General features: G+C 45.1%; 2 protein-coding genes across 2 annotated transcripts in view; both read left to right on the top strand.

Moving 5' to 3' along the window:
- Window positions 1-18,447, top strand: part of LOC138353809 (mucin-2-like) — a 29,175-nt gene extending 10,728 nt beyond the window's left edge. The window contains exon 3 of the mRNA XM_069307222.1: window positions 17,257-18,447. Within this exon, the coding sequence (XP_069163323.1) occupies window positions 17,257-18,447 (1,191 nt within the window). The remainder of the gene's footprint in view (window positions 1-17,256) is intronic.
- A 1,605-nt stretch (window positions 18,448-20,052) lies between these two features.
- Window positions 20,053-21,039, top strand: LOC138353808 (uncharacterized). Its single transcript, XM_069307221.1, has one exon. The coding sequence runs from the start codon at window positions 20,053-20,055 to the stop codon at window positions 21,037-21,039; it is 987 nt and encodes a 328-aa protein (XP_069163322.1).
- Window positions 21,040-21,425: the final 386 nt, after the last annotated feature.

Below are 21,425 nucleotides of genomic sequence, written 5' to 3'. Positions count from 1 at the left end.
GGTACAGAGCTTTTCACTGCACTTGGACTAGATTTTATATGGTTGACAGTTACTCGCTGAGTCCTGTTTGACAGAAAACTGAGTATCCAGCGTCCTACTTTACCGGTTATTCCCATTGACTTCATTTTGTGTGCTATCACGCCATGGTCACATTTATCGAAGGCCTTTGCGAAGTCCGTGTATATCACATCAGCATTCTGTTTCTCTTCTAATGCCTCAGTGACTTTGTCGTAGTGCTCAAGTAGCTGTGAGAGGCACGATCTTCCCGCTCGAAATCCATGTTGGCCTGGGTTATGAAGGTCATTGGTCTCCATGAAATTGGTGACCTGACTCCTAATCACTCTCTCAAATACTTTTATGATGTGCGATGTTAGTGCAACTGGTCTATAATTTTTTGCCAATGCTTTGCTCCCTCCCTTGTGTAGAGGGGCTATGTCTGCTACTTTAAGTGCATCTGGTATCTCCCCCGTGTCCAAGCTCTTCCTCCACACTATACTGAGTGCCTGTGCTACCGGCACTTTGCATTTCTTTATAAATATTGAATTCCATGAGTCTGGACCTGGGGCCGAGTGCATGGGCATGTTTTCAATTTCTTTTTCAAAATTTAGTGCGCTCGTGTTTATATCAGTTATATTTACCGGGGTTTGAATATCCCGCATAAAGAAAATGTCTGGATCTTCCACCTTCATGTTGTTTATTGGAGTGCTAAACATGTCCTCATACTGCTTTTTTAGGATTTCACTAATTTCTTTGTCATCCTCCGTGTATGAACCTTCACTTGTACGAATAGGTCCAATACTGGCAGTGGTTTTTGCTTTTGATTTCGCATATGAGAAGAAATATTTTGGATTTTTCTTTATTTCCTGAATTGCTTTCTGTTCTAACTGCCTTTCTTCAGTTTCATATGAGTGTTTCAATTTCCGCTCGATTTCTTCAATCTCCCTATTTAAATTATTCCTTCTTTGACGGGAAATTCGTGTCTGCATAAGCAGTTCCGTTATTTTTTTCCTGCGTTTATTAGTACTAAGTACTTTCGTATATTAAATACATCTTCAGAAGGTCACTTTAGGACCTTCTGAAGATGTATTTAATATATGAAAGTACTTAAGGAAATTCCTGTTTCATTTTTCCTCCGTGGTCTGACATTGTCATATATATATATATATATATATATATATATATATAATTCACAAACGAGTATATAGAGGTATAGAGGCAATCAGAGTTTAAGTGGTCAACATGTTAATATTTCCATCGGGCAGTGTTATATGTGATCTTAGGCATTAAACAATGCCAGGTGTAAACGAGGCCCCTGGCAGTGGTAGTGAGAGCGGCGGGTATTTTAATAACAGGTGAACGAGGCAGTTTGTCACTGGTGTAGAATGATTCAAATTGAGTAACTTTATTCATATATAATAATTCATTGGTGCCGGGGGAGAGGCAGATAGTTCCTCCATACGGTGTATGTTAGGCTTATATCGAGGTTATCTTGAGGGTGGAATTATTGACCCATGACACAGCCCCTCAACACGCTCACTAACTGCTGGGTACATAGTTACTGATAGTTAACTTGTACTCACAGTTTTCTGTTTGAAAAGGATAACTGGGCCATTTTGCCTCTTTATAAAATTTAATATTGTTTCATGAGGCATATTTCTATTACTTTTTTATTTTCTAAAGTCGTAAAGTTGTGTATATTATTCAGTCCTTTATCCTCTTTCACTCCTTAATGGCGGCTTCCGTCTGACATGACTGTGTGGAGACCAACCCACACACACACACCACAAGAAGAAGGGACGACGACGTTTCGGTCCATCCTGGATCATTATCAAGTCATATGGTCCAGGACGGACCGAAACGTCGTCGTCTGCTCATCTTCTGGTGTGTGTGTGTGGCTCATCATATCTTCAGCCACGTTATCGTGACTCATCTTCAGTGTATAACTTCGTGAATTGGTCTAGGTTATTGTCTTTAATATATTGCTTTTGATCCATCTGCCTCTTGCTTCCAGTTCTCCTGTCCCGTCCCTTGTTGTTCTTCTTGTGGTTCCTTACATTCAGTGGCTGGCGAGGAATACGAGAGTGTTCGAAAGCGCTCAGAGATACAGTCACAATAGTGTGGTATATGAACGGGAAAATAATTTCCGTTTTTCACATGATATATATATATATATATATATATATATATATATATATATATATATATATATATATATATATATATATATATATATATATATATTTATATATATATATATATATATATATATATATATATATATATATATATATATATATATATATATATATATATATATATATATATATATATATACAATGTTGTTGAATATGACCGAAAAGGTAAGATTAATAATTCTAAAACGAATTTTCTCAATATTTCTTATGTTTTTCTTCACTATCGCTGGTAATGGAAAGATCAGTTCTCCAAAATTCATTTTTATTTATGGTCTGACACCTGAACGCGTTTCGTAATGGCCTATTACATTTTCAAAGACTTAATTTACACACAAATTCATCGTACTTATACTCTATTGGATGAGGTGATATGGTACAAAACTTTTGGGTGAGAACACGCTTGTGACAAACACAAGACAGAACACGAAACAATGGGTATAACTTGGATATGAGAACATAAGAATGGAAGTAACTGCAGAAGGCCATTGGCCCATACTTCCTCTTGCTGCTTCCATATTTCAAGACCCCGAACCAATATGTTGATGTTTTTCATGCACAGTACTGCTGACCGTATTCACAGTATGCAGCAACATTCACAGTGTAGTGAACAGTACTGTTGACACAGTCAAAGTACTCTGAAAAACATTGCATTCCTCTCTGGTGATATTACGAGTCAGTTACATAATTGCAGATAACATCACTCTGCTGACGTTTATAATTACAAAGAGTCTGCTCTGCAGAGCATGTCTATGTTTCCTGCAGCAGACAATGACAGCAGATGTCAGAGTACACATCACACACATCATACACAAAAAAAAAAAATAAAATATGTATCACAATTTATTTTTTAAATTTACATTTGTTTAGTCAAATATTTCCTGTGATGGTCACCGTGTCATCATTGGCCGAGCTGTTGTGGCTCCGGTGTGGTGATTGGCTGAGCTGTTGTGGCTCCGGTGTGGTGATTGGCTGATCTGTTGTGGCTCCGGTGTGGTGATTGGCTGAGCTGTTGTGGCTCCGGTGTGGTGATTGGCTGATCTGTTGTGGCTCCGGTGTGGTGATTGGCTGAGCTGTTGTGGCTCCGGTGTGGTGATTGGCTGAGCTGTTGTGGCTCCGGTGTGGTGATTGGCTGAGCTGTTGTGGCTCTGATGTGGTGAATGGCTGAGCTGTTGTGGCTCTGATGTGGTGATTGGCTGAGCTGTTGTGGCTCTGATGTGGTGATTGGCTGGGCCTCGACACTATGCTGTCACTCAACTGGTTGTCAAGAGTTAATCATCATTCAGATTACTGTCATTCAATTGGTCTTGACTGGCTGACAGTTAATTCAGTTCGTTCTTACTTATCTAGAAAGCAATTAGGTTCATTCGATTAGTAGTCAGTCAACTAGTTATCTCTAGTTGTACATGATGCAGTGAGATGTCACAGACTGGCAGGTTGAAGGGGTTGTTTGGGATCTTAATTATCACTGGAATTAGTAGACTTCCTTCTGATTTCTTGTTATAAAGTTCAAGACAACCATTTTGAAGGGTCTACTCTCTCTCTCTCTCTCTCTCTCTTTCTCTCTCTCTCTCTCTCTCTCTCTCTCTCTCTCTCTCTCTCTCTCTCTCTCTCTCTCTCTCTCTCTCTCTCTCTCTCTCTCTCTCTCTCTTTCTTTGTATATATATATATATATATATATATATATATATATATATATATATATATATATATATATATATATATATATATATATATATATATATATATATATATATATATGACAGTGTCAGACCACGAAGGAAGGATTGAAACAGGAATTTCCTTAAGTACTTTCGTATATAAAGATCTATCATTCTGAAGATGAATTATTAAATACTACTTCTTAAGGAAACAACTTAAGGAAATTCCTGTTTCAATCATTCCCTCATAGTCTGACACTGACACATTTTTCATCACGTGAAAAATAGTGGGAACAAATAAAGAGAGATGATGGGTGGAAGATTCAGAATAAGAGGAGGGAGAGAGAGAGAGAGAGAGAGAGAGAGAGAGAGAGAGAGAGAGAGAGAGAGAGAGAGAGAGAGAGAGAGAGAGAGAGAGAGAGAGAGAGAGAGAGAGAGAGAGAAGAGAGAGAGAGAGAGAGAGAGAGAGAGAGAGAGAGAGAGAGAGAGAGAGAGAGAGAGAGAGAGAGAGAGAGAGAGAGAGAGAGAGAGAGAGAGAGAGAGAGAGAGAGAGAGAGAGAGAGAGAGAGAGAGAGAGAGAGAGAGAGAGAGAGAGAGAGAGAGAGAGAGAGAAAAGCAGGTGTGGGAGAGATACCCCGGGCACAGCCGGGTACCTCATCCACTAAGTTATAAATACGGGGGTTTGGAAGCCAGGTTAGTTTCTATCAAAACTCAGGAGGAAACCACAAGGTCCTCCCGGTACACGGAGGCAATATAGGTCCTCATAATATTACCGGAAGTGGTAGTGGTACATAGTGTTGTCTCACTACCATCACCGGCAGTCATCACTAACCCAGGGTCTCTTTCCCACTAACACTCCTTTCTTAAAAACTCCTCATCACCACCAAGTTACAATCACACTGCCACCTCCTCCCCAACAATCATCACCACATCTCCCATATCTCTCTCTCTCCCTCAACAATCACCAGCCGTACTCCGAGAACTTTCCTCCTTCCCCAAACAATTTTCACCATCCTCCTAACTCTAAAAGTTCATGGAAAATTTTCCCCGAGGCAAATCAGCTTTAATTATTCGCCCATTAATTTCCGGCGGGCCTTCCAATGTCTCATTACGTCGCGAATGCCGGTAATGCCATCACTTGAAGTCATTTTCACCGAGGAGCGAGACGTCATTACACAGGACCAGTGGACATTACACAGGACCAGAGGAAATTACACAGGACCAGTGGACATTACACAGGACCAGTGGACATTACACAGGACCAGTGGACATTACACAGGACCAGAGGACATTACACAGGACCAGTGGACATTACACAGGACCAGTGGACATTACACAGGACCAGTGGACATTACACAGGACCAGTGGACATTACACAGGACCAGTGGACATTACACAGGACCAGTGGACATTACACAGGACCAGTGGACATTACACAGGACCAGTGGACATTACACAGGACCAGTGGACATTACACAGGACCAGTGGACATTACACAGGACCAGTGGACATTACACAGGACCAGTGGACATTACACAGGACCAGTGGACATTACACAGGACCAGTGGACATTACACAGGACCAGTGGACATTACACAGGACCAGTGGACATTACACAGGACCAGAGGAAATTTATGTTTTTCACTTGGAGTATTTCATTATCGCGTCATCTGTTTATAACTGACATTTGCCTCGAGGCTAAACTTCAAGTATTTTCATGAGAACATAAAGGATATGTTTTGTACTCACCTCACCTAATTGTGCTTTTCGGGGGTTGAGCTCTGGCTCTTTGGTCCCGCCTCTCAACTGTCAATCAACTGGTATACAGGTTCCTGAGCCTATTGGGCTCTATCATATCTACACTTGAAACTGTGTATGGAGTCAGCCTCCACCACATCACTGCCTAATGCATTCCATTTATTAACTACTCTGACACTGAAAAAAATCTTTCTAACGTCTCTGTGGCTCATCTGGGTACACAGTTTACACCTGTATCCCCTTGTGGGGACACAGTATACTGTACTGTGTATATTATACACAGAGTATTGTTATTTTTTATATTTTTATATGTTTATATGTATGTGTATATTAAATTTTTTTATGCACAGTGTATATTTTTTGTTTAATAGTTTTTTTTGCTTAAGGTCATATTTAAGAGAGTATTACTGTGAGATTATCTTCATCAGTATAAGCATTTGTACGAAAATTTAATTTTCGAATGACACAACAGAAAACGGAGCAGACATTTTTATTCTGATAAAAGTGGTGCGAGAGTATTGTATACGTCACTAATCAGTGGTGTTACCTGAAGTGGTGCGAGAGTATTGTATACGTCACTAATCAGTGGTGTTACCTGAAGTGGTGGGGGAGTATTGTATACGTCACTAATCAGTGGTGTTACCTGAAGTGGTGCGAGAGTATTGTATACGTCACTAATCAGTGGGTTACCTGAAGTGGTGCGAGAGTATTGTATACGTCACTAATCAGTGGGTTACCTGCTCAGCCTCTCGGAACTCTGACATACGTGCTCTTGAAGCCAGTTTGGCTGGGTCTGGTACCTCTGTCTCTTGTCTAAGATAATTTAAGACACTGGGTTAACATTTGCAACAATCAACAAATTCGTCACGCTGCATGATTTTAAAGATCTACTGGCTAAGGTCCTCTGTACAGTAGTACCCTGACAAATACTTTATCAGGACCTGGAGCTAGATTCACGAAGCAGTTACGCAAGCACTTACGAACCTGTCCATCTTTTCTCAATCTTTGGCGGCTTTGTTTACAATTATTAAACAGTTAATGAACTCCGAAGCACCGGGAGGCTGTTTATAACAATAACAACAGTTGATTAGCAAGTTTTCATGCTTGAAAACGATTAAATAAATGTAACCAAAGCCGTCAAAGTTTGAGCAAAGATGTACACGTTCGTAAGTACTTGCGTAACTGCTTCGTGAATCTGGGCCCCTGGATCTGGGGATCTGGACCTGGGGACCTGGACTTGGGGATCTAGACCTGGGGACCTGGACTTGGGGATCTGGACCTGGGGACCTGGACTTGGGGATCTGGACCTGGGGACCTGGACCTGGGGATCTGGACCTGGGGACCTGGACTTGGGGATCTGGATCTGGGGACCTGGACGTGGGGATCTGGACCTAGGGATCTGGACCTGGGGACCTGGACCTGGGGATCTGGACTTGGGGATCTGGACCTGGGGACCTGGACCTGGGGACCTGGACCTGGGGATCTGGACCTGGGGACCTGGATCTGGGGACCTGGACTTAGGGATCTGGACCTGTGGACCTGGACTTGAGGATCTGGATCTGGGGACCTGGACCTGGGGACCTGGACCTGGGGATCTGGACCTGGGGACCTGGATCTGGGGACCTGGACCTGGGGATCTGGACTTGGGGATCTGGACCTGGGGACCTGGACTTGGGGATCTGGACCTGGGGACCTGGACTTAGGGATCTGGACCTGGGGACCTGGACTTAGGGATCTGGACCTGGGGACCTGGACTTGAGGATCTGGATCTGGGGACCTGGACCTGGGGACCTGGACCTGGGGATCTGGACCTGGGGATCTGGACCTGGGGATCTGGACCTGGTCCCCTGGATCTGGGGACCTGGACCTGGGGACCTGGACCTGGGGACCTGGACTTGGGGACTATGACTAAGTGTTCCCTAGTACCTTTAGTACACCTGTAATCTCTACTTTATAAATTAGATCAACTTTGATCATATTAATAAGTTCGTCTCTACCATTGACCGACGTAACCCAATTATTTGAGGGACCAACTTCCTCTTCACTTTGTGTTAGATAAGGTGCCTCGGGTCTCGTTTTCTTGCCAAATGTATTGAAATTCCTTTCGTTTGATAAAACATTATTTTTCTGAAGCTTTACAGACTTTCCTCTGCCTTTCTTTTTGTCAAATCAGATCCAATGAATCCCAAGTTTATTCCTCTTGATGATTGTTGATATAACTGAGTGATATACTCGGAATGTTATATGTCTGATATATGTTTGAACTTTAAATGGAACATTTATAAGCGTGGTGATATAATTATATGCTATATAATTGTATCAGCTTACATGCTATCTTCTTGAGGTTATCTTGAGATGATTTTGGGGCTTAGTGTCCCCGCGGCCCGGTCGTCGACCAGGCCTCCACCCCCTAGGAAGCAGCCCGTGACAGCTGACTAACTCCCAGGTACCTATTTACTGCTAGGTAACAGGGGGCATCAGGGTGAAAGAAACTCTGCCCATCGTTTCTCGCCGGCGCCCGGGATCGAACCCGGGACCAGAGGATCACGCGTCCAGTGTTCTGTCCGCTCAGCCACCGGCTCCCTCTGCTGGAGGTCGTCAACCCCCAGGACCAATCAGCACCCATCAGGTACGAAGCTGATGCGTCGTACAGCTTCACGGAACTCTGTGGTCCTGATTGTTACTGTCTTAGTCCTGATTGTTACTGTCTTAGTCCTGATTGTTAGTGTCTTAGTCCTGATTGTTACTGTCTTAGTCCTAATTGTTAGTGTCTTAGTCCTGATTGTTACTGTCTTAGTCCTAATTGTTAGTGTCTTAGTCCTGATTGTTACTGTCTTAGTCCTGATTGTTACTGTCTTAGTCCTGATTGTTACTCTCTTAGTCCTGATTGTTACTGTCTTAGTCCTGATTGTTAGTGTCTTAGTCCTGATTGTTAGTGTCTTAGTCCTGATTGTTACTGTCTTAGTCTTGATTGTTACTGTCTTAGTCCTGATTGTTACTGTTTTAGTCCTGATTGTTAGTGTCTTAGTCCTGATTGTTAGTGTCTTAGTCCTGATTGTTACTGTCTTAGTCTTGATTGTTACTGTCTTAGTCCTGATTGTTACTGTCTTAGTCCTGATTGTTACTGTCTTAGTCCTGATTGTTACTGTCTTAGTCCTGATTGTTAGTGTCTTAGTCCTGATTGTTACTATCTTAGTCCTGATTGTAACTGTCTTAGTCCTGATTGTTACTGTCTTAGTCCTGATTGTTACTGTCTTAGTCCTGATTGTTACTCTCTTAGTCCTGATTGTTACTGTCTTAGTCCTGATTGTTACTGTCTTAGTCCTGATTGTTACTGTCTTAGTCCTGATTGTTACTGTCTTAGTCCTGATTGTTACTGTCTTAGTCCTGATTGTTACTGTCTTAGTCCTGATTGTTACTCTCTTAGTCCTGATTGTTACTCTCTTAGTCCTGATTGTTACTGTCTTAGTCCTGATTGTTACTGTCTTAGTCCTGATTGTTACTGTCTTAGTCCTGATTGTTACTGTCTTAGTCCTGATTGTTACTCTCTTAGTCCTGATTGCTCTACCATAACTCAAGTCTTATTTCGACGGTGAAACTATGTTCTGTTAAGGCCAGAGGTCACTGTGACACTGTGACACTGTGACACTGTGACACTGTGACACTGTGACACTGTGACATTGTGACACTGTGACACTGTGACACTGTGACACTGTGACACTGTGACACTGTGACACTGTGACATTGTGACACTGTGACACTGTGACACTGTGACACTGTGATACTGTTACACTGTGACACTGTGACACTGTGACACTGTGACACTGTGACACTGTGACACTGTGACACTCTGACACTGTGATACTGTTACACTGTGACACTGTGACACTGTGACACTGTGACACTGTGACACTGTGACATTGTGACACTGTGACACTGTGACACTGTGACACTGTGACACTGTGACACTGTGACATTGTGACACTGTGACACTGTGACACTGTGACACTGTGACACTGTTACACTGTGACACTGTGACACTGTGACACTGTGACACTGTGACACTGTGACACTGTGACACTGTGACACTGTACTAGTGATCATGTTGGTTGTTCTATCATTCGGAAGTCCATCATTGTAGGGGTTGAAGTGTGGAAGAGGAAGCTTATGTTGCAGTTATGTTGCAGTTATGTTGCAGTTATGTTGCAGTGTCAAATGACTTGGTTGTTACGGTAAACTGCCTCGTTGGGTCTTGACGGCAGGCGGCCAGGGGTCGTCTGCTGTGTGAGGCCAGGGGTCGTCTGCTGTGTGAGGCCAGGGGTCGTCTGCTGTGTGAGGCCAGGGGTCGACTGCTGTGTGAGGCCAGGGGTCGTCTGCTGTGTGAGGCCAGGGGTCGTCTGCTGTGTGAGGCCAGGGGTCGTCTGCTGTGTGAGGCCAGGGGTCGTCTGCTGTGTGAGGCCAGGGGTCGTCTGCTGTGTGAGGCCAGGGGTCGTCTGCTGTGTGAGGCCAGGGGTCGTCTGCTGTGTGAGGCCAGGGGTCGTCTGCTGTGTGAGGCCAGGGGTCGTCTGCTGTGTGAGGCCAGGGGTCGTCTGCTGTGTGAGGCCAGGGGTCGTCTGCTGTGTGAGGCCAGGGGTCGTGTGCTGTGTGAGGCCAGGGGTCGTCTGCTGTGTGAGGCCAGGGGTCGTCTGCTGTGTGAGGGCGCAGGGCCACTGCAAGAACCAAAGTGAGTCCATGTTTACTGACACATTGCAGGAGCAGCCTGTGTGTTGCACTGTTCAACAGTGCAACAGCTGCTGTTGTAACAATCACTGCCATCATTTTGATGGAGCAGTAGTGAGAACACCTCCCTCCTCCCCCACTTTGTTCCTCCACTAAACTCAGCCTCAAGAACCAGTGTTACAAGGTGTGCTTATACCTGGTTGATACCTGGTTGATGGGGTTCTGGGAGTTCGTCTACTCCCCAAGCCCGGCCCGAGGCCAGGCTCGACTTGTGAGAGTTTGGTCCACCAGGCTGTTGCTTGGAGCGGCCCGCAGGCCCACATACCCACCACAGCCCGGTTGGTCCGGCACTCCTTGGAGGAATAAATCTAGTTTCCTCTTGAAAATGTCCACGGTTGTTCCGGCAATATTTCTTATGCTTGCTGGGAGGACGTTGAACAACCGCGGACCTCTGATGTTTATACAGTGTTCTCTGATTGTGCCTATGGCACCTCTGCTCTTCATTGGTTCTATTCTACATTTTCTTCCATGTCGTTCACTCCAGTACGTTGTTATTTTACTGTGTAGATTTGGTACTTGGCCCTCCAGTATCTTCCAGGTGTATATTATTTGATATCTCTCTCGTCTTCTTTCTAGTGAGTACATTTGGAGGGCTTTGAGACGATCCCAATAATTTAGGTGCTTTATTGCGTCTATGCGTGCCGTATATGTTCTCTGTATTCCCTCTATTTCAGCAATCTCTCCTGCTTTGAAGGGGGAAGTGAGTACTGAGCAGTACTCAAGACGGGACAACACAAGTGCCTTGAAGAGTACAACCATTGTGATGGGATCCCTGGATTTGAAAGTTCTCGTAATCCATCCTATCATTTTTCTGGCTGTCGCAATATTTGCTTGGTTATGCTCCTTAAACGTTAGGTCGTCAGACATTATTATTCCCAAATCCTTTACATGCTGTTTTCCTACTATGGGTACATTTGATTGTGTTTTGTACTCTGTATTATGTTTAAGGTCCTCATTTTTACCGTACCTGAGTACCTGGAATTTATCACTGTTAAACATCATGTTATTTTCTGATGCCCAGTCGAAAACTTTATTAATATCAGCTTGAAGTTTTTCAATGTCCTCAGCCGAGGTAATTTTCATACTGATTTTTGTGTCATCTGCAAAGGATGATACGAAGCTGTGACTTGTATTTTTGTCTATATCTGATATGAGAATAAGGAAAAGCAGTGGTGCAAGGACTGTACCCTGAGGTACAGAGCTTTTCACTGCACTTGGACTAGATTTTATATGGTTGACAGTTACTCGCTGAGTCCTGTTTGACAGAAAACTGAGTATCCAGCGTCCTACTTTACCGGTTATTCCCATTGACTTCATTTTGTGTGCTATCACGCCATGATCACATTTATCGAAGGCCTTTGCGAAGTCCGTGTATATCACATCAGCATTCTGTTTCTCTTCTAATGCCTCAGTGACTTTGTCGTAGTGCTCAAGTAGCTGTGAGAGGCACGATCTTCCCGCTCGAAATCCATGTTGGCCTGGGTTATGAAGGTCATTGGTCTCCATGAAATTGGTGACCTGACTCCTAATCACTCTCTCAAATACTTTTATGATGTGCGATGTTAGTGCAACTGGTCTATAATTTTTTGCCAATGCTTTGCTCCCTCCCTTGTGTAGAGGGGCTATGTCTGCTACTTTAAGTGCATCTGGTATCTCCCCCGTGTCCAAGCTCTTCCTCCACACTATACTGAGTGCCTGTGCTACCGGCACTTTGCATTTCTTTATAAATATTGAATTCCATGAGTCTGGACCTGGGGCCGAGTGCATGGGCATGTTTTCAATTTCTTTTTCAAAATTTAGTGCGCTCGTGTTTATATCAGTTATATTTACCGGGGTTTGAATATCCCGCATAAAGAAAATGTCTGGATCTTCCACCTTCATGTTGTTTATTGGAGTGCTAAACATGTCCTCATACTGCTTTTTTAGGATTTCACTAATTTCTTAGTCATCCTCCGTGTATGAACCTTCACTTGTACGAATAGGTCCAATACTGGCAGTGGTTTTTGCTTTTGATTTCGCATATGAGAAAAAATATTTTGGATTTTTCTTTATTTCCTGAATTGCTTTCTGTTCTAACTGCCTTTCTTCAGTTTCATATGAGTGTTTCAATTTCCGCTCGATTTCTTCAATCTCCCTATTTAAATTATTCCTTCTTTGACGGGAAATTCGTGTCTGCATAAGCAGTTCCGTTATTTTTTTCCTGCGTTTATAGTGTCGTCTGCGTTCTCTTTCTACGTTAGATCTCTTTCTGGCTTTCCTCAAAGGAACATGTTTCAGACAGACTTGATACGCTTCTGAAGTAAGTTTTTCTATTCCTTCTGTAGGACTTGTATTATTTAGAACAGTTCCCCATGGAATGTTTGTAAGTTCCCTGTTTATTATCTCCCAGTCTATCCTTTTATTATTAAAATTGAATTTACTGAATAGCCCCTCTCGCTTTATCAACGTTTTAGGTCTATTCTGAGTATTGATGGTCGTTTGCACTTCAATGAGTTTGTGATCTGAGTATGTGGTATCTGATATCGTAATGTCTCTGATAATGTCTTCATTGTTCGTAAAGACCAGATCTAGAATATTTTCATTTCTCGTTGGCTCCGATATCTGCTGATTGAGTGAACAAAGTGCTGATTGATTATGTACAAAGCGAGCATAAGAAATATTGCCGGAACAACCGTGGACATCTTCAAGAGGAAACTAGATTGTTTCCTCCAAGGAGTGCCTGACCAACCGGGCTGTGGTGGGTATGTGGGCCTGCGGGCCGCTCCAAGCAACAGCCTGGTGGACCAAACTCTCACAAGTCAAGCCTGGCCTTGGGCCGAGCTGTGGTGGGTATGTGGGCCTGCGGGCCGCTCCAAGCAACAGCCTGGTGGACCAAACTCTCAAAAGTCAAGCCTGGCCTCGGGCCGAGCTGTGGTGGGTATGTGGGCCTGCGGGCCGCTCCAAGCAACAGCCTAGTGGACCAAACTCTCACAAGTCAAGCCTGGCCTCGGGCCGGGCTTGGGGAGTAGAAGAACTCCCAGAACCCCATCAACCAGGTATTGATCTATTTCCTCGAGGTCTGTAATATTTCACTGTAGTGGAGTACGCAATTAAGACTTTCGTGTAAGAGAGTCATTGGGTTATTAATATATTTATCAATAAACTTACTATTATTAATGTTCTCCTTTTTAATGTAATCAATTCATAAAGATTTGGGCAAGTCATTGAGGTTATATTTATTGTTAATGTATAAAGTAACTTTATCTTGAGAGTGTCTGTATGAGACCACAACCTGGAAACACAACCCGAAACTGTCTCTATTTTCCGCTTGTTACAACTTGTAATAAAGTTGTTACATCTTGGCTTAACGTGTTTATGACGCATTAGAACGTTGTTACAACTTGCTATATTGGTTGTTATAACTGGTTAGGAGGTGTTAAAACTTGTTCCAACATTGTACCAACGTCGTAGTTTCGGTGTGTGTTTGGCGGGATGTGGCGGCGGTTATCTTGAGATGATTTCGGGGCTTTTTAGTGTCCCCGCGGCCCGGTCCTCGACCAGGCCTCCACCCCCAGGAAGCAGCCCGTGACAGCTGACTAACACCCAGGTACCTGTTTTTACTGCTAGGTAACAGGGGCATAGGGTGAAAGAAACTCTGCCCATTGTTTCTCGCCGGCGCCTGGGATCGAACCCAGGACCACAGGATCACAAGCCCAGCGTGCTGTCCGCTCGGCCGACCGGCTCCCTTCGGCTCGACTCTCAATGTCTTAGCCAAAATAGTTTCTAAAATTTAAGTAATAATTTTATGACATTTTAGACTCTCGTATTTTTATGTTGTGATATATTCTCTATAGAGAGAATTTGACTAGACCCATTGTGCTTGTAATTATATATGACCACTAATGAGGGCCTCGTATATTTCATATATAATGATTGGTGAGCCATTAGTACCACGTAATTAAATATTGAGTCGTGGTAACAATTTATAATTATTTTCTCGGTTATTATTGGTTTAGTTTGTTTAATGTAACATTATTATTTTACAGGGATTATTTATTTTTTTTTTTTAATTTTATTTACTGTGGTGACCTATCTAGCGGCCTTACTGACCTATCTAGCGGCCTTACTGACCTATCTAGCGAACTTACTGACCAATCTAAATACCTACTGACCTATCTAGCCGCTTTATTGACCTATCGGGCGACCTTACTGAGCTATCTAGCCGCCTTACTGACCTATCTAGCGGCCTTACTGACCTATCTAGAGGCCTTACTGACCTATCTTGAGAGCTTACTGAGATATCTAGCCGCCTTACTGTAACACTGTAAAAGTGTTTGGGTTAGTTTATTTAAAATATATATAGAATATGAGTCACAGACAGGGATTTGGAAAGGCGCCAAGTTGTCGGCGGAGATCTCACACCTCTAACCGTTAATGACCCCAAGTGACCTGAGGTCAGATCATGAGAATTTCACCTTGCTTCCGCTAAGCTTATAATTGTAGTCTGGTAGCCTTCAAACATGCCGACGTTTAAGGAGTGGCTTGGTAGTGCCGGAGGCTATCTACTTGTGGGCGGAGTTAGTACTAGGGTCCCCAATATATACTGAGGGAGCATAGAGCATTAAGACAACAGAGCAGACGAGCCAGCAGAGCAGAGAAGACGTCCCTAGCAGGGAGGCTGTCGGCCGGCAGGGGCGAGACAGTCTCTGTCAAGCTACAGACCCCCCCCCACCTCTCTATTCAACTTAGACTCAGTCCTCGGTGAGTGAACATTAAGGTGACTTGGTCGTGTTTACATATGTTGTGGGATGATCAGGGGCAGTCAAGTTGTAGGGTTCTCGAATTCTTGGATGATGACTCACTTTGCATATTAAACTGGAACATTTTAATTGAATTGCTAAATTATGATATTTCATGTGAAATATAATTGTTGAATTTATTATTTAAATGGTCTTTCACTGTGTTCCCTAGAGAGTTGAGTTGAGGTGAGAAAGCCTCTGTGGTTACTGGTTTCATGATATTAACGAGTACATGTTTGGAGTTGATACATGGTAATAACATCTTTTGAGAATATTTTGATACAGACAAGTTCCATTCCTTGTCTTGTATGTAATGCTCATGAATGGATGGTGGCAGCATTTCGTCTTCTACTATCTACTTTCGACTTCTACTATCTACTCTTCTACTTCTACCTATCTATACCTCTCCCTCCACCCCTCTCTGAACTCTCACTTTCAACTAATGACCCTCCTCGCTCCTCCCACCTCTCTCCCTCTCACCCCAAACCCTCACTAATTACTTCCCTATTCATTTCTTTCCTTTCGTTTTCTCTTATACGTTTGTGGCAAAGATTCTGTATTCTAGAGTTCTCTCTGGAGTTTCGGGTAGCTGATCCAGTTACGGCGCCTTGTAGTCTTAGCACTTAGGTAGTCAAATACCTAGGTTACAAGGTGTTGAACGAGAGAGGTTGCCTTAGGAACTCTGGAGGTGCTCTAGAATAGTTAGCTAACTGAGGACGGGATAACGGACTAGAGAGAGCTGTTTCCCCCGGCCTCGTTAGTTAACTGGGGGGTGGAATAATGGACAAGATAGAGCTATTTCCCCCACCCCCCGTTACATTACTGACCTATCTTGCAGCCTTACTTACCTATCTAGCGGCCTTACTGACCTATCTAGAGGCCTTACTGACCTATCTAGCGGCCTCACTGACCTATCTAGTGGCCTTACTGACCTATCTAGCCACCTTACTGACCTATCTAGCGGCCTTACTGACCTATCTAGCCGCCTTACTGACCTATCTAGCCGCCTTACTGACCTATCTAGCCGCCTTACTGACCTATCTAGTGGCCTTACTGACCTATCCTAGATGCCTTACTGACCTATCTAGCGGCCTTACTGACCTATCTAGATGCCTTACTGACCTATCTAGCCGCCTTACTGACCTATCTAGCGGCCTTACTGACCTATCTAGCCGCCTTACTGACCTATCTAGCGGCCTTACTGACCTATCTAGTGGCCTTACTGACCTATCTAGAGGCCTTACTGACCTATCCTAGAGGGCTGGTAGTGGTGGTGTTGGGGTAGAGAGAGAGAGAGAGAGAGAGAGAGAGAGAGAGAGAGAGAGAGAGAGAGAGAGAGAGAGAGAGATAGAGAGAGAGAGAGAGAGAGAGAGAGAGAGAGAGAGAGAGAGAGAGAGAGAGAGAGAGAGAGAGAGAGAGAGAGAGAGAGAGAGAGAGAGAGAGAGAGAGAGAGAGAGAGAGAGAGAGAGAGAGAGAGAGAGAGAGAGAGAGAGAGAGAGAGAGAGAGAGAGAGAGAGAGAGAGAGAGAGACAGAGAGAAAGAGAGAGAGAGAGAGAGAGAGAGAGAGAGAGAGAGAGAGAGAGAGAGAGAGAGAGAGAGAGAGAGAGAGAGAGAGAGAGAGAGAGAGAGAGAGAGAGAGAGAGAGAGAGAGAGAGAGAGAGAGAGAGAGAGAGAGAGAGAGAGAGAGAGAGAGAGAGAGAGAGAGAGAGAGAGAGAGAGAGAGAGAGAGAGAGAGAGAGAGAGAGAGAGAGAGAGAGAGAGAGAACAAGCAGGAAAGAAGAACAGAATAAATATATAAGCAAGAGACAACATCAACACTAAAGGAGGTTTAAGGGGTAGAGAGGACCTGCAAAACTTTAAGAACACGCAATATAGAGAATGAGAGATATGGAAGGAGAGGAGAAAGACTAGATGATTAAAAACGAGTAAAAGAATGAGAGGAGACAGGGATAAGAGGAGACTTGAAGGGAATCTGAGGAGGAGCCGAGGAGGAGAGTAGTCAAGAGGGCGCTTCACCCTCAAGAGGCGAGGAAGGAAGGCCAAATTGGGCCACTAGAGCCCAGGTTATCCTCCCTCATATGTGGCCAGTCCTCCCTCATATGTGGCCAGTCCTCCCTCATACGTGGCCAGTCCTCCCTCACATGTGGCCAGTCCTCCCTCACATGTGGCCAGTCCTCCCTCACATGTGGCCAGTCCTCCCTCACATGTGGCCAGTCCTCCCTCACATGTGGCCAGTCCTCCCTCACATGTGGCCAGTCCTCCCTCACATGTGGCCAGTCCTCCCTCACATGTGGCCAGTCCTCCCTCACATGTGGCCAGTCCTCCCTCACATGTGGCCAGTCCTCCCTCACATGTGGCCAGTCCTCCCTCACTGGTGGCCAGTCCTCCCTCACATGTGGCCAGTCCTCCCTCACTGGTGGCCAGTCCTCCCTCACTGGTGGCCAGTCCTCCCTCACATGTGGCCAGTCCTCCCTCACTGGTGGCCAGTCCTCCCTCACATGTGGCCAGTCCTCCCTCACTTGTGGCCAGTCCTCCCTCACTGGTGGCCAGTCCTCCCTCACTGGTGGCCAGTCCTCCCTCACATGTGGCCAGTCCTCCCTCACTTGTGGCCAGTCCTCCCTCACATGTGGCCAGTCCTCCTTCACTGGTGGCCAGTCCTCCCTCACATGTGGCCAGTCCTCCCTCACTTGTGGCCAGTCCTCCCTCACTTGTGGCCAGTCCTCCCTCACTTGTGGCCAGTCCTCCCTCACTTGTGGCCAGTCCTCCCTCACATGTGGCCAGTCCTCCCTCACATGTGGCCAGTCCTCCCTCACATGTGGCCAGTCCTCCCTCACTTGTGGCCAGTCCTCCCTCACTGGTGGCCAGTCCTCCCTCACTTGTGGCCAGTCCTCCCTCACATGTGGCCAGTCCTCCCTCACTGGTGGCCAGTCCTCCCTCACATGTGGCCAGTCCTCCCTCACATGTGGCCAGTCCTCCCTCACATGTGGCCAGTCCTCCCTCACATGTGGCCAGTCCTCCCTCATATGTGGCCAGTCCTCCCTCACATGTGGCCAGTCCTCCCTCACATGTGGCCAGTCCTCCCTCACTTGTGGCCAGTCCTCCCTCACATGTGGCCAGTCCTCCCTCACTTGTGGCCAGTCCTCCCTCACATGTGGCCAGTCCTCCCTCACTGGTGGCCAGTCCTCCCTCACATGTGGCCAGTCCTCCCTCACTGGTGGCCAGTCCTCCCTCACTGGTGGCCAGTCCTCCTTCACTGGTGGCCAGTCCTCCACCACCTAGCCCCACCTCACCACCTAGCACCACTCCATCACCTAGCCTCACCCCACCACCTAGCCCCACCCCACCACCTAGCCCCTCTTCACCACCTATCACCACCCCATCACCTAGCCTCACTCCACCACCTAGCACCACTCCATCACCTAGCCTCACCCCACCACCTAGCCCCACCCCACCACCTAGCCCCTCTTCACCACCTATCACCACCCCATCACCTAGCCTCACTCCACCACCTAGCACCACCTCACCACCTAGCCCCACCCCACCACCTAGCCCCACCCCACCACCTAGCCCCTCTCCACCACCTATCACCACCCCATCACCTAGCCCCACCCCACCACCTAGCACCACCTCACCACCTAGCCTCACCCCACTACCTAGCCCCACCCCCACCACCTAGCCCCACCCCACCACCTAGCCCCACCCCACCACCTAGCCCCACCTCACCACCTAGCCCCACCCCACCACCTAGCCCCACCCCACCACCTAGCCCCACCCCACCACCCAGCCCACCCCACCACCCAGCCCCACCCCACCACCTAGCCCCACCCCACCACCTAGCCCCACCCCACCACCCAGCCCCACCCCACCACCTAGCCCCACCCCACCACCTGTCAGCGGCGGAGAATTCATAAAATGTTGTTTTCTAAGTTAAGGGAAACTCTTAACTATTAATGTAAATGCCAGAAAGTTACCTCAAGTTTCGGATGATAGTTGAAGGTTTAAACTTTTTGAATAATAACAACTTTGCTTGATGTAACTTTGACCGGTTTACTGTGCAACTTGCATGGGTTTACACCGTAAAATGTTAAGAACATTTTGTGAAATGTTGCATCAACAAAAGCTCTGACTATTGACTTCGTCTTTGAAAAGTAAATGTTGCTTTTGAGGCTCCAGGTGGTGTTAATTATTGGAATAACTATAGGGGCTATTTTGTATGTTATAGTATATGTATAAGTGCTGTTATATAGGGTATACATATATATATATATATATATATATATATATATATATATATATATATATATATATATATATGTATATATATATATATATATATATATATATATATATATATATGCGAACAAGCCTGAATGGTTCATATATATATATATATATATATATATATATATATATATATATATATATATATATATATATATATATATATGTATCTTTCTAATCATATATACTTATATAATTATGTTCTGAGTGAGCTTCAGGGACTGGTGTAGGACATTGTTCACCAGTGTTGGATATCACCAGTGTTGGATATCACCAGTGTAGGATATCACCAGTGTAGGATATCACCAGTGTAGGATATCACCAGTGTAGGATATTTATCACCACTGGAGAAACGTCAGATTCTCGGTATCTTAGTTGATAGCACTTTGCGTTATCATATACAAGAATCATTGCAGATGACTGGGTGAGGGAGGCAGGTTGCAACAGGTTGCAATAGGGGATAGATATGGCGCCCAGAACCGTTATTGACAGTGTGACAGGTTGTGTCTTACTGTCAGTTCTGCCACAATACTGTCACTCGCGTGTGACGGTATTGTGAGAGGGGTTCAGGACTCTGTTTGACACTCACACTACCCCCCACTCATGTCTTTGTCACCTGTTCCTGGCTACACCACACCACCTACTGATTACACCACACCACCTACTGATTACACCACACCACCTACTGATTACACCACACCACCTACTGATTACACCACACCACCTACTGATTTCACCACACCACCTACTGATTACACCACACCCCCTACTGATTACACCACACCACCTACTGATTACACCACACCACCTACTGATTACACCACACCACCTACTGATTTCACCACACCACCTACTGATTACACCACACCACCTACTGATTACACCACACCACCTACTGATTACACCACACCACCTACTGATTACACCACACCACCTACTGATTACACCACACCACCTACTGATTACACCACACCACCTACTGATTACATCACACCACCTACTGATTTCACCACACCACCTACTGATTACACCACACCACCTACTGATTACACCACACCACCTACTGATTACATCACACCACCTACTGATTTCACCACACCACCTACTGATTACACCACACCACCTACTGATTACACCACACCACCTACTGATTACACCACACCACCTACTGATTACACCACACCACCTACTGATTACACCACACCACCTACTGATTACACCACACCACCTACTGATTACACCACACCACCTACTGATTACACCACACCATCTACTGATTACACCACACCACCTACTGATTACACCACACCATCTACTGATTACACCACACCACCTACTGATTACACCACACCACCTACTGATTACACCACACCACCTACTGATTACACCACACCACCTACTGATTACACCACACCACCTACTGATTACACCACACCACCTACTGATTACACCACTCCACCTACTGATTACATTACACCACCTGCTGACAGACTGACAATTACAACCATGTATAATAACACCAGGAGCAAAATGATCACATTCATAACATTTGTGATCACGCAGAACACTCCATCACTGTTAGTAGTTTGACTGGTTAACACCTGTGATCACTGGTTAACACCTGTGATCACTGGTTAACACCTTTGATCACTGGTTAACATCTGTGATCACTGGGTAACACCTGTGATCACTGGTTAACACCTTTGATCACTGGTTAACACCTGTGATCACTGGTTAACACCTGTGATCACTGGTTAACACCTGTGATCACTGGTTAACACCTGTGATCACTGCTTAACACCTGTGATCACTGGTTAGCACCTGTGATCACTGGTTAACACCTGTGATCACTGGTTAACACCTGTGATCACTGGTTAACACCTTTGATCACTGGTTAACACCTGTGATCACTGGTTAACACCTGTGATCACTGGTTAACACCTGTGATCACTGGTTAACACCTGTGATCACTGGTT

Source organism: Procambarus clarkii, chromosome 59, assembly GCF_040958095.1.
Source record: "Procambarus clarkii isolate CNS0578487 chromosome 59, FALCON_Pclarkii_2.0, whole genome shotgun sequence".
NCBI classification, from domain to species: domain Eukaryota; kingdom Metazoa; phylum Arthropoda; class Malacostraca; order Decapoda; family Cambaridae; genus Procambarus; species Procambarus clarkii.
This window is presented reverse-complemented; position numbering and strand designations above follow the sequence as displayed.

What these genes read in the sequence shown, in the direction of transcription:
- LOC138353808 (XM_069307221.1), top strand. Translation starts at nt 20,053, where the DNA reads ATGTCTTTGTCACCTGTTCCTGGCTACACCACACCACCTACTGATTAC.